Source organism: Dendrobates tinctorius, unplaced genomic scaffold (genome assembly GCF_039654945.1).
Source record: "Dendrobates tinctorius isolate UK_male_01 unplaced genomic scaffold, ASM3965494v1 ptg000159l, whole genome shotgun sequence".
NCBI lineage: Eukaryota > Metazoa > Chordata > Amphibia > Anura > Dendrobatidae > Dendrobates > Dendrobates tinctorius.
This window is the reverse complement of record NW_027361826.1, coordinates 13,357,345-13,370,992: the sequence shown is the minus strand read 5'-3', so window position 1 is coordinate 13,370,992 and position 13,648 is coordinate 13,357,345. Positions and strand designations below refer to the sequence as shown.

General features: G+C 41.8%; 2 protein-coding genes across 3 annotated transcripts in view; one reads left to right on the top strand and one right to left on the bottom strand.

The window, feature by feature from the left end:
- The window catches only part of LOC141052332 (uncharacterized), a 357,130-nt gene extending 353,760 nt beyond the window's left edge, over window positions 1-3,370 (bottom strand). Inside the window, exon 1 of the mRNA XM_073549549.1 lies at window positions 2,983-3,370. The gene's annotated coding sequence lies outside the window, so the exon portion shown is untranslated. The remainder of the gene's footprint in view (window positions 1-2,982) is intronic.
- GALR3 (galanin receptor 3) overlaps window positions 2,288-13,648 on the top strand; it is a 45,862-nt gene continuing 34,501 nt past the window's right edge. The window contains exons 1-2 of one of the 2 annotated variants that reach the window (XM_073549551.1): window positions 2,288-2,397; window positions 3,532-3,899. In XM_073549551.1, coding sequence (XP_073405652.1) covers window positions 3,553-3,899 — 347 coding nt within the window. In that variant the 5' untranslated portion in view covers window positions 2,288-2,397; window positions 3,532-3,552. The other variant, XM_073549552.1, reaches the window with a different exon arrangement.

The following is a 13,648-nucleotide window of genomic DNA, read 5'->3' as shown; positions in this document are numbered from 1 at the left end:
GGTTTTTCTACTCAAAACGCGTTAGCAATAAGGCTTTTGGTTTTTAATACATGCACATTCTACCAATTCATTATATCCTATATGATTAAAGGCTAAGTTTTACTTACATTCCTTTGGTGCTTGGTGAACCATTTAGAGCTATTTGACCTGGAATCCAGACCAATACATACTCCAGACACATCACCCAGACCATAGACTGACTACCTTGAAAGTTTCCAGGGATACTTATCTCTAAGACACTTTTTCTATTTTTTTGTATGTAATAGCCTAGTCTACCACCTCAAGAGAGGAGGCCAAGCAGAGACCAAAGTTTTATTTCTTGGACATTATTTGCACAATTAGGCTAAATGCAAACATAGACAGGCATGTGTGAATACTGGTTTAAAGGTACTGTCACACTAAGCGATATCGCTAGCAATATCATAGAATCATAGAATCATAGAATTGTAGAGTTGGAAGGGACCTCCTGGGCCATCTGGTCCAACCCCCTGCTCAAAGCAGGATTCACTAAATCATCCCAGTCAGATGTCTGTCCAGCCTCTGTTTGAAGACTTCCATTGAAGGAGAACTCACCACTTCTCGTAGCAGCCTGTTCCACTCATTGATCACTCTAACTGTCAAAAAGTTTTTTCTAATATCTAATCTGTGTCTCCTCCCATTCAGTTTCATCCCATTGCTTCTAGTCTTTCCTTGTGCAAATGAGAATAAAGTTGATCCTTCTACAATGTGACAGCCCTTTAGATATTTGTAGACAGCTATTAAGTCTCCTCTCAGTCTTCTCTTTTGCAAACTAAACATTCCCAAATCCTGCAACCTTTCCTCATAAGACAGGGTTTGCAGACCGGTCACCATTCTGGTTGCTCTTTTCTGAACTTGCTCCAGTTTGTTGAGGTCTTTTTTAAAATGTGGTGCCCAAAACTGGACACAATATTCCAGATGAGGTCTGACCAAAGAGGAGTAGAGGGAAATAATGACTTCACGTGATCTAGACTGTATGCTTCTGTTAATGCATCCTAGAATTGCATTTGCCTTTTTTGCTGTTGCATCACACTGTTGACTCATATTCAGTCTGTGATCTATTAGTATACCCAAGTCTTTTTCACATGTGCTGTCACTTAGCCCTATTCCTCCCATTCTGTATATGCTTTTTTCATTTTTATTGCCCAGATCTAGTACTTTGCATTTCTCCCTGTTAAAAACTATTCTGTTAGTTGCTGCCCACTTCTCCAGTTTATTTATATCTTTTTGAATCCTCTCTCTCTCTTCTCTAGTATTAGCTATTCCTCCTAGCTTTGTGTCATCAGCAAATTTAATCAGTTTACCCTCAATTCCTTCATCTAAATCGTTGATAAAGATGATGAACAATACAGGGCCCAGGACAGAGCCCTGTGGTACCCCACTTGAGACATTCTTCCAACTGGATGTGCAGCCATTTATGACCACTCTTTGGGTCCGATCACTAAGCCAGTTATGAATCCACCTAACTGACGTTATAGTGATATTGCTAGCGATATCGCTGTGTCTGATACTTACCTACGACTGGCTCCCCCGCTGGCTATCGCTGATCGCGCGAGAGCGTCCAGGACCATTTCTCGTCGTCAGCTTCCTGCTGGGTTTCCTGTGGAGAGATGAGCGACGAGCGTGGAGCCGGGCGGGAGGACGCAGGATCGCCTAGTGTGACAGGTAAGTAGCGACCCCCATCCCCAGCGATGTCGCTGGTGAGATCTGCCTGTGTGGCAGCTCACTAGCGACCACTTAGCGATGTACCAGCGATCCTGACCACGTCATATTGCTGGTCGGGATCGCTGGTACATCGCTAAGTGTGACAGTACCTTAAGGTGACTGAACATAACAATGCTCATTGTAGAGCATTAATGTAGGTGCCGCCTTACACAATCCGGCAAATGTTTGACGTCAGCCAATCCATGAGTTGGCACCCAACATGGCACCAATCTTTTCCTTTTCATTACCATGGGAATAACTTAGTATGTTTTACCTTGAATGCTTATGGTACAGACAAGAAGAGACAGCCAGGTGTGGGACACAAAAGACCGGACCGAGAAGATAGAATTTTAATTGCTTATTGACGTCAATTAAACAAGACCAAGGAGAAGCAAATTTCCATGCTACAAGCATAATTACATAAGGATAGCCTACGCCAACTTCTAATCTATGTAACGCTGCAGAGTCTATTAAACAAGTAGTCATACAATTGAGACACAATGATTGAACGAGACAGTCTGAATACATTAAGACGGCTTGTGTGGAAAAAGAAGAGCGGGGAAAGGGACTGTGAAAGAGGGAGGGATGGAATGAATGTGAGAGGAGGAGGGAGCAGAAGAGAATACTGGATAGAGAAAGAGGGAGATGAAACAAGTACAGCAGCTTAGACAGAAGGTAAGAAGGGGAAAAGCTTTTCTACGCACATTATAAACAATGGAGCGCTCAGTAGCCGCAAAGCATATGCTCGGGGCTTCATGGCCACTAGAGTCAGGAATTCTTCCACACAGGTTCGTGGATGTGGATATTGTACCTGTAATCGAATTATCCAGGGGGAATACAGGGGCACACAGGGGAGGATATGCTCTACTGACATACTCATATATTAGCACCATATCTAGAAGCGTGATATATAATATATATACATACACACACACATTGTATATGAATCTATATGCTTTCTGTTTAAGCAAACAAGTATTTCCACAAAGTATTTCTACCTGCTCCTAGAGAATACATGTGACCAATACTTATCTGGCACAAATGTATATTGCAATGTTATTTTATTATGTTGTTACTTTAAGCTATAAAATGTTTCAATTTTTCCTTTTGTGTTGGATTCCTTTATAATGAAATACAGCATTTTAAAACATTACTGATCTGAGTGTAATAGACACATTAAACTGTACATCTGTATGTAGAAATAGTTGTATGATTGGAGAGATTAAAGCACTATTGAAATAAGGTAATCCTTGGTCTTACCTGCAGGTGTGCATTCAGGTAGTGATGAATTTGTCAGTACAGCAGAGCTGAGTTTGGCTTTTGGTGCAAAGTATGCTGATATCGCAGTGTTTTATCTGTTGTTGTCCCTAGAAATATAGATAGATCTAGTGAGTCATGTGCAGTGTGTATAACAGTAAAACGTCAGCTCGGCTACATCTGGTTATTTTTTGTATGTATGATAACTACTTGGATGAAGAAGTTAGAGCAGACATAGAAAAAAAATACTAATATGTAAAGTATAAAAATAACTTATTGTGTGCCTAATTATTTTCATTTTCATAATTATTTAAAAAAAATATGCCATTTTTTTGCCACAACTGTAGTGGAGGCAGATATGGTACATAGATAGATAGAGAGATAGATAGATATATGATAGATAGATAGATAGATAGATAGATAGATAGATAGATAGATAGATACTGTAGATAGATAGATAATCTGTATTAATTATAAGATAAAATATTGCAATGAACATTGTAATTTAATAAACTTGAATTTTGCTCTTCTTCTGTTTCTGGTTCTCCGCAGGGAGGTGAATGAATCAGAGCAATGTCTCAGGCATGGAATGGATCAGTCTCATCAGAACTGCCCCCTGGGGGAATCATTGTACCCGTCGTCTTCTCCTTGATATTTGCTCTGGGCACAGTGGGGAATGGTTTAGTTTTGGTTGTACTGCTAAGAAATGGCCAGACCAAGTACAACACCACAAACCTCTTCATTCTAAACCTGGGGGTGGCTGACTTATGCTTCATCCTACTGTGTGTGCCATTTCAAGCGACTATCTACACCTTGGATGGATGGTTATTTGGGGCATTCCTCTGCAAAGCTGTTCACTTCTCCATATACCTGTCTATGTATGCCAGTAGTTTCACGTTGGCTGCCGTCTCCGTTGACAGGTAAAAAAACTTATTGTATACAATGCTGAGAAAGTTTATTTAGCAGTTCTAACTATCCAACTGTTCTACCTCCAAAAAACAGTCTTCTCCCCCTTCCATCTGCCTCCCTGCATCCTTTACTTTAGCTCGTGCCCCTCTTTTCCACCTGCGTACATCATCCTTGATCATTTCCTCTCTAGTCATATCTGTTTATGGTTGTCAGAGGTGCTTTTATCAACCTTTAATATTAATTTAATTAATAATTCATTAATTCATTATTTATATAAATTGGATCCTTGTAGACTGAGCAAGCGTAAAAGATCCTCTCCTCTTTACCCGTTCACTTATTCCCACATTCTTATCATTGACTGCTTTATTTTTTCTTATACTGTTCATTTTCTACCTTTTTTTTTTTTTTTTTTTCATTTTTTCATCTCCTCCGCTTCTTCCCAGGGGTGATATATTATGATGAATACATTTAGTAATCAAGTACCTTTGTGCTCATTTCTTTTCCTACATATTCTGCCGTAAACTCATCACCTCAATCAGGTCTCATTAATTTCCATATGTCAGTTCCGCTCCTGTTTTCTGTACAGATTTTCTGTCCATTGATGTCAGTATTTGATTTTTTTGGGAGGGTCATAATGTTATTTTATACGATATACAAGGAATGACTAATTGTAGCACAACTAGTATACAATACTGTAAAAAAAAATAAGCTCATATTCATGAAATCACTATACCACATTACCGTATGAGCAAATTATTTCCTATAATAACTGACCTTCAGTCCAACAGATTGATGCAGAATTAAAGGGGCTGTGCAGCCACCGAAATTAAAAAAAAAACACCCAGAATATGGTAAGATAATTAAATATGTAACATGCCCCTTACCTATCTCCCGCCCAACACTTCTGCTCCAATTCTTCCTAGGTCCCCACCGGTCTCTGTACTTCCTGTTTGCTTTACATTGGTATGTGACTCCTGCATCCAATCACTGGCCGAGTAGTGACCAACACGTCATTGGCTGCAGCAGTTACATGTCCATCCGGACTGGACAGGAAGTGCACAGCTGATCTCTGTACCATCAGTATGAACATGTAACCTCTGCAGTCAGTCATTGGCCCTTGTAATAACCACTACAGGCAGTACTGCTTAACAATGAGTACAGAGACCAGCAAGGAAACCAAGCAGGATTGGAATGGGATCTGTAAGATGAATACCACTTATTTTATCATCATAGAACATTCTAAGTGTTTTTATTTTAATTTCGGAGTTGATCTCCCCTCTTAAAGGTACATCTCATTTTAAGGAAATTAAGGGGGTTGATCTCAATAAAACTGCACAATCTTCTCCAAATAATAATCACAGATGCTCCCTTCTTTTGCTCATTACGGTTGCTACCTAAAAATTCCCATGCATTCCTATACTTTTTGTGAATTTTCTGCTGGTTAGTAAACTTACTATGTTGTGTTTCTTTAAATCTGTGCAGGTTCTGCATTATAGATGACAGCATCAGTCAAAAGTTCACACAGACATGCGTTGCGTCAGACAGATGTTCGGGCTCTCTAGGTCCTCTGGGGCCCCTCACCTATTGAGAGCTACTTTCTAGGGATTAATATAATAATAAATTTTATTTTTATAGTGCCGACATATTCCGCAGCACTTTACATTTCAGAGGAGATTTGTACAGACAATAGACATTACAGCATAACAATAATCACATACAGTAGAATACAACAAATACCAAGAGGAGTGAGGGCCCTGCTCGCAAGCTTACAGTCTATGAGGAAAGAGGTAGACATGAAAGGTCGGTGGTAACAGTTGCCCTGATTGTATGGACCAGCCATAATGTTAAGTGTGTAACAGTACAAACACAGAGGGCTAATGGATGCATAACGCATGTGGGAACATGATGCGGGGAACCTGGTTATGGTAAAACTTTTGGCTGTGCCACACAGGGATAGATTAGGTTAATGTGTTGAGGCGATAGGCCAGTCTGAATAAATGCGTTTTCAGGGCACGCTTAAAATTGTGGGGATTGGGGACTAATCGTATTGACCTGAGAAGTGCATTCCAAAGAATTGGCACAGCACGTGTAAAGTCTTGGAGACGGGAGTGGGAGGTTCTGACTATTGAGGATGCTAACCTCAGGTCATCAGCAGAACGGAGGGTGTGGATAGGGTGGTATACTGAAACAAGGGAGGAGATGTAAGGTGGTGCTGAGCTATGGAGGGCTTTGTGGGTGAGGGTAATAAGTTTATACTGAATTCAGGAGTGGATGGGTAGCCAGTGTAATGACTGGCACAAGGTAGAGGCATCAGTGTAACGATTGGTGAGGAATATGATCCTGGCTGCAGCATTCAAGACACATTGGAGAGGGGAGAGTTTGGTAAGAGGGAGACCGATTAGAAGAGAGTTACAATAGTCGAGACGAGAATGAATAAGAGAAACAGTAAGAGTTTTTGCAGAGTCAAAAGTAAGAAAAGGTCGAATTCTAGAAAAGTTTTTGAGGTGCAGATGACAAGAGCAAGCCAGTGATCGAATGTGGGGGGCAAAGGAAAGCTCGGAATCAAGTATGACCCCAAGACAGCGGGCCTGTTGCTGGGGAGAAATAGTGGAACCACACACAGAAATGGCAATGTCGGGTATAGGTACATTAGTAGAGGGAGGAAACACCAGGAGTTCAGTCTTTGACAGGTACAGTTTCAGATATAGTGAGGACATGATATTAGACACAGCGTTTAGACAATCACCGGTGTTTTCTAGAAAGGCTGGTGTGATGTCAGGAGAAGAAGCGTATAATTGGGTGTCATCAGCATAGAGATGGTACTGGAAACCAAATCTACTGATTGTTTGACCAATAGGGGGAGTGTACAAGGAGAAGAGGAGGGGGCCTAGAACCGATCCTTGAGGGACCCCAACAGTAAGGGGAAGGTGAGAGGAGGAGGAGCCAGCAAAAGATACAGTAAAGGAGCGGTCAGAGAGATAGGAGGAGAACCATGAGACAACGGTGTCCTTGAGACCAATGGAACGGAGCATAGTGAGGAGGAGCTGATGATCCACAGTGTCGAATGCTGCAGAGAGATCCAAGAGAATTAGCATGGAGTAATGACCATTTGATTTAGCTGTTAGCAGATCATTAGAGACTTTAGTGAGGGCAGTTTCAGTGGAGTGTAAAGAGCGGAAACCGGATTGGAGAGGGTCGAGAACAGAGTTTTCTGAGAGATAGCGGATAAGACGGGAGTGGACCAGGCGTTCCAGGAGTTTAGAGATGAAGGGAAGATTAGAGACAGGTCTATAGTTAGCGGCACAGTTTTGGTCAAGGGATGGTTTTTTTAAGTAGTGGATGTATGATGGCATGCTTAAATGAGGAGGGAAAGATACCAGAAGAGAGAGAGAGGTTAAATATTTTAGTTAGGTGAGGGGTCACAGCAGGGGAAAGGGACTGGAGGAGATGTGATGGAAATGGGTCACTGGTGCAAGTGGTTGAGCGAGAAGATGAAAGGAGCCTGCTTACTTCTTCTTCTGTAACCGGTTCAAAATCAGAGAGTGAGCTAGATGCAGTGGGGGAGGGAGGACAGTGCATGGTATGAGGTGATTGGGAGATAATTTCCTGTCGAATCTGGTCAATTTTTTCTTTGAAGTAATTGGCCAGATCGTCAGCTCGGAGCTCCGTGGTTGGGGCCTGTACTCTTGGGTTGAGTAGAGAATGAAAAGTGTCAAAGAGACGTTTCGTGTTATTTCGGGTTATTATAAAATGATCTCTCCAAGATCTTGTTCACACATTCAGTATTTGGTCAGTATTTCTCACCAGTATTTGTTAGGCAAAACCAGGAGAGAAACAATCAGAGGGAAAGTATAATAGAAACCCGTCACCACTTCTGTATTTATCACCCACTCCTGGTTTTGACTTACAAATACTGAGGTAAAAAACTCACCAAATACTGAGGTAAAATACTGACTGTGTGAATGTGACCTAAAAATGAGAGTAGAGAGCTGCTGGAGCTGAAAAAGGATTTGAATGTTGGGAAAACCCCTGAACAATCACTTTTTTAAAATAAGTACTTAGTAAAATAAAAATAAGCTATACTCACCTTGTGCATTAGCATCCGTCCAGTGTTGTTGGGTCTGGTGTCCCAGGGCTTACCTGACATTGCCATGCCACTTGAGCCCTGCAGTCAGCAGTAACCATTGGGCTGCTCTGCTCTCACCTCCCATGAACAAAGCTCAGACAAGTGGAAGTAGTAATAGTGGCAGCTGATCGGCTGCAGAGCTTTGAGAGGCCTGGCAGTGGCACCAACAAAGCTGAAGCAGCACCAGTGCAGGGTGTGAGTATGTGTTACTTTTATTTTAAAAGTGGGACTACTTAATATAAAAAGGGGATGTCCAGGTAGTGGACAACATCTCTAAGAATATTTTGTCTTTAACTCCTTCATGACAGAAGGTATTTTAGTTTTTGCGCTTTCGTTTTTCGCTCCCCTTCTTCCCAGAGCTATAACTTTTTTTATGTTTCTGTCAATAAGGCCATGTGAGGGCTTATTTTTTGCAGGATGAGTTGTACTTTTGAATGACACAATTTAACATATCGTGTACTGGAAAACGGGAAAAAAAATTCCAAGTGCGGTGAAATTGCAAAAAAAGTGCAATCCCACAGTTTTTTTTTTTCTTTACCATGTTCACTAAATGCTAAAACTGACCTGCCGTTTTGATTCTCATTCATAGACACCAAACTTGTCTAGGTTCTTATTTCTTTATGTGGTGAAAAAAAATCCAAACTTTGGTTAAAAAAAGCGCCATTTTCCGATACCTGTTGTGTCTCCATTTTTCGTGATCTCTGTTTGGGTGAGGGCTTATTTTTTATGGCCTGAGCTGACATTTTTAATGATACCAATTTGGTGCAGATACAATCTTTTCATCGCCCGTTATTGAATTTTAATGCAATGTCGCAGCGACCAAAAAACATCATTCTGGCGTTTTCGCTTTTTCTCTCGTTACGCCGTTTAACAATCAAGTTAATCCTTTTTTTATTGATAGATCAGGCAATTGTGAACACGGTGATACCAAATATGTGTCTGTTTGATTTTTTTTTTTTTTACTGTTTTATTTTGAATGGGGCAAAAGGGGGGGTGATTTGAACTTTTTAAATTTTGTAAAAAATATTTTTAACCCCTTCATGACAGCCTATTTTGAGCTTAATGACCTGGCCATTTTTTTTGCAATTCTGACCAGTGTCCCTTTATGAGGTAATAACTCTGGAATGCTTCAATGGAGCCTAGCGATTCTGAGATTGTTTTTTCATGACATATTGGGCTTCATGTTAGTGGTAAATTAAGGTCAATAATTTTTGCGTTTATTTGTGAAAAAATCAGAAATTTGGCTAAAATTTTGAAAATGTCGCAATTTTCAAATTTTTAATTTTTATTCTGTTAAACCAGAGAGTTATGTGACACAAAATAGTTACTAAATAACATTTCCCACATGTCTACTTTACATCAGCACAATTTGGAAACAAATTTTTTTTTTTGTTACGAAGTTATAAGGGTTAAAAGTTGACCAGTGATTTCTCATTTTTACAACAAAATGAAGAAAACCATTTTTTTTAGAGACCACCTCACATTTGAAGTCACTTTGAGGGGTCTATATGGCAGAAAATACCCAAAAGTGACACCATTCTAAAAACTGCACCCCTCAAGCTACTCAAAACCACATTCAAGAAGATTATTAACCCTTCAGGTGCTTCACACGAACTAAAGCAACGTGGAAGGAAAAAATGGACATTTTAAAATTTTCTTTTAGCATCAATTTTTTCATTTTCACATGGGCAACAGGATAAAACATTTTCACAGGATAAAATGGATCATAAAATTTGTTGGGCAATTTCTCCTGATTACACCGATCCTTCATATGTGGTCATAAACCACTGTTTGGGCGCACGGCAGGGCTCAGAATGGAAGGAGCGCCATTTGACTTTTTGAATGGAAAATATGCTGGAATATTAAGCGGTTGCCATGTTGCGTTTGGAGAGTCCCTGTGTGCCTAAACATTGGAGCTACCCCATAAGTGACCCCATTTTGGAAACTAGACCCTCCAAGGAACTTATCTAGATGCATAGTGATCACTTTGAACCCCCAGGTGCTTCACAAATTGATCCGTAAAAAAAAAAGTACTTTTTTTCACAAAAATTTTCTTTTAGCCTCAGCTTTTTTCATTTTCACATGGGCAACAGGATAAAACGGATCCTTAAATTTGTTGGGCAATTTCTCCAGAGTACACCGATACCTCATATGTGGTCATAAACTACTGTTTGGGCGCACGGTAGGGTCCGAAAGGGAAGGAGCGCCATTTGACTTTTTGAATGGAAAATTAGCTCCAATCGTTATCGGACTCCATGTCGCGTTAGGAGAGCCCCTGTGTGCCTAAACAGTGAAAACCTCCCACAAGTCACACCATTTTGGAAACTAGACCCCTTAAGGAACTTATCTAGATGTGTAGTGAGCACGTTGAACCCCCAAGTGCTTCACAAAAGTTTATAACGCAGAGCAGTGAAAGTAAAAAATCATTTTTTTCCCTCAAAAATGATTTTTTAGCACGCTATTTTTTATTTTCACATGGCTAACAGGAGAAATTGGGCCAGAAAAGTTGTTGTCCAGTTTGTCCTGAGTACGCTGGTACCCCATATGTGGGGGGAACCACTGTTTGGGCGCACGGCAGGGCTCAGAAGGGAAGGAGCGCCATTTGACTTTTTGAAATGAAAATTAGCTCCAATCGTTAGCCGACACCATGTCGTGCTTGGAGAGCCCCTGTGTGCGTAAACTTTGGAGCTCCCCCACAAATGACCCCATTTTGGAAACTAGACCCCCTAAGGAACTTATCAAGATGCATAGTGAGCACTTTGAACCCCCAGGTGCTTCACAGAAGTTTATAACGCAGAGCCGTGAAAATAAAAAAATCATTTTTTTTTCTCAAAAAAAATGATTTTTAAGCCCGCAATTTTTTTTCACAAGGGTAACAGGATAAATTGGACCCCAAAAGTTGTTGTCCAGTTTGTCCTGAGTACGCTGATATCCCATATGTGGGGGGGAACCACTGTTCGGGCACAAGTCGGGGCTCGGAAGAGAAGTAATGTAGTGACATTTCGAAATGCTGACTTTGATGGAATGGTCTGCGGGCGTCATGTTACATTTGCAGAGCCCCTGATGTACCTAAACTGTGGAAACCCCCCACTAGTGACCCCATTTTGGAAACTAGACCCCCCAAGCAACTTACATAGATGTGTGGTGAGCAACTTGAACCTCCAAGTGCTTCACAGGAGATTATAATGCAGAGCCATGAAAATAAAAAATCATTTTTTTTTCCTCAAAAAAATGATTTTTAGCCCACAATTATTTTTTTCACAAGGATAACAGGATAATTTGGACCCCAAAAGTTGTTGTCCAGTTTGTCCTGAGTACGCTGGTACCCCATATGTGGGGGGCCACTGTTTGGGCACACGTCAGGGCTTGGAAGGGAAGTAGTGACGTTTTGAAATGCCGACTTGATGGAATGGTCTGTGGGAGTCATGTTACGTTTGCAGAGCCCCTGATGTGACTAAACAGTGGAAACCCCCCACAAGTGACCCCATTTTGGAAACTAGACCTTCCAAGGAACTTATCTAGATGTCTGGTGAGCACTTTGAACCCCCAGGTGCTTCACAGAAGTTTAAAACGCAGAGACGTGAAAATAAAAAAATCATTTTATTTCCACAAAAATAATTTCTTAGCCCCAAAATTTTTATTTTCCAAAGGGTAACAGGAGAAATTAGACCCCGAAAGTTGTTGTGCAATTTTTCCTGAGTACGCTGATACCCCATATGTTGGGGTTAACCACTGTTTGGGCATATGTCGGGGCTTGGAAGGAAGGGAGCACTGTTTGACTTTTTGAACGCAAAATTGGCTGGAATCAATGGTGGTGCCATGTCATGTATGGAGACCCCCTGATGTGTCTAAACAGTGGAAACCCCCTTAATTCTAACTCCAACCCTAACCCCAACAAACCCCTAACCACAATCCAAACCCCAACACATCCCTAACCATAACCCTAACACCAACACACCCCTAACCCTAGTCCAAACCCTAACCATAATCCTAACCCTAATCCCAACCCTAACCCCAACACACCCCTAACCCTAATCTTAACCCTAATTCCAACCCTAACCCTCATTATAACCCTAACCCTAATTCCAACCCTAAACCTAATTCCACCCTAACCCTAATTGCAACCTTAACCCTAATTCCACCCTAACTCTAACCCTAAATCTAACCCTAACCCTAATTCCAACCCTAACCCAAATTCTAACCCTAACCCTAATGAAAAAAATAAATAAAAATATTTTCTTTATTTTATTAGTTGTGCCTATCTATGGGGGTGATAAAGGGAGGGGTTATTTACTTTTTATTTTATTTTGATCACTGTGAGAGTTTCACAGTGATGAAAATGAATGAATGGAATCTGCAGCTGGCAGATCCGATCGGGCGCACTGCGCATGCGCCCACCATTTTCCAAGATGGCGGCACCCATGCGCCAGACCGTGCGACACGGGGAGTGATAGCGGTACTGGGGAGGGAGGGGAGTGATCGGAGGCTGGAGGGGAGCGAAGGGAAGGGGAGGGGGGACCGATTATGATGGTGGCTGCCGATCGGTGCCATCAGTCGGTGGCGGCAGCCAATTGGCGCCGTCAGTTGGTGGAGGAGGGTCGGATCCATGTCTCCAGCCATGTCCAATGCTATTTCAGCATCGGCCTTGGCTGGTTTGTAATATTTCATCAGTTTTCATTGATGAAATATTACTATCTCTCTGATTGGCTGTTAAAAGTGAAACAGCCAATCAGAGCGATCGTAGCCACGTGGGGGCGAAGCCACGCCCCTTGTGGTGAAGTACAAAGCCCCCTGTATCCTTTCATTGACCCCAGTCACCCGACCCGCAGGGGGGCTTCAAAGTCATGACAGCATATGCGTCATGGGTCGGATTGGCACCGACTTTCATGACGCATACGCTGTGTCACAGGTCAGGAAGGGGTTAAAAGCATTTTCTTTTTACTTTTGGCATGCTTCAATAGTCTCCATGGCAGACTAGGACCTGTCATAACCTGATGGGTTCAGCTACATAGAGGCGATGATCAGATCACCTGTACGTAGCAGAATTGCTGACTTGCTATGAGCACCGACCAGCAGGTGGTGCTCATAGCAATCCAGCATTGACAACCATAGAGGTCTCCAGGAGACCTCTGGTTGTCATGCCAACCTACCGGTGACCCGCAATCACATGACAGGATCACCGGTGGATGGATTTCCGGCGCAATTGCAGAAAGCGCATGCTAAATGCCGCCTGTCAGCATTTGACAGTGGCATTTTTAGCTGATTAATAGCCATGGGTGGATCAAGATTCCCCCCTGCGGCAGCTCTGGGCACATGTCAGCTGTTCAAAACAGCTTACATGTCCCGGGAAAGATGTGGGCTCCATGCCGGAGCCCACATCAAAGGGAGGGAGTCCGACATCGGCGTACTATTACGCCCGATGTCGGAAAGGGGTTAAGCATATTTTGTCCTTAAAGATGCTGCTATTTTCACCTGTGGGGACAAATGAACATTCTTATTGCAACCCATACACAAACAGTGGCATGTAAAAGTTTGTGCTCCCCTGGTCAAAATAAGTTTTATTGTGAACAGTTAAGCAAGTTGAAGATGAAATGATCTCTAAAAGGGCTAACATTAAAGATTACACATTTCCTT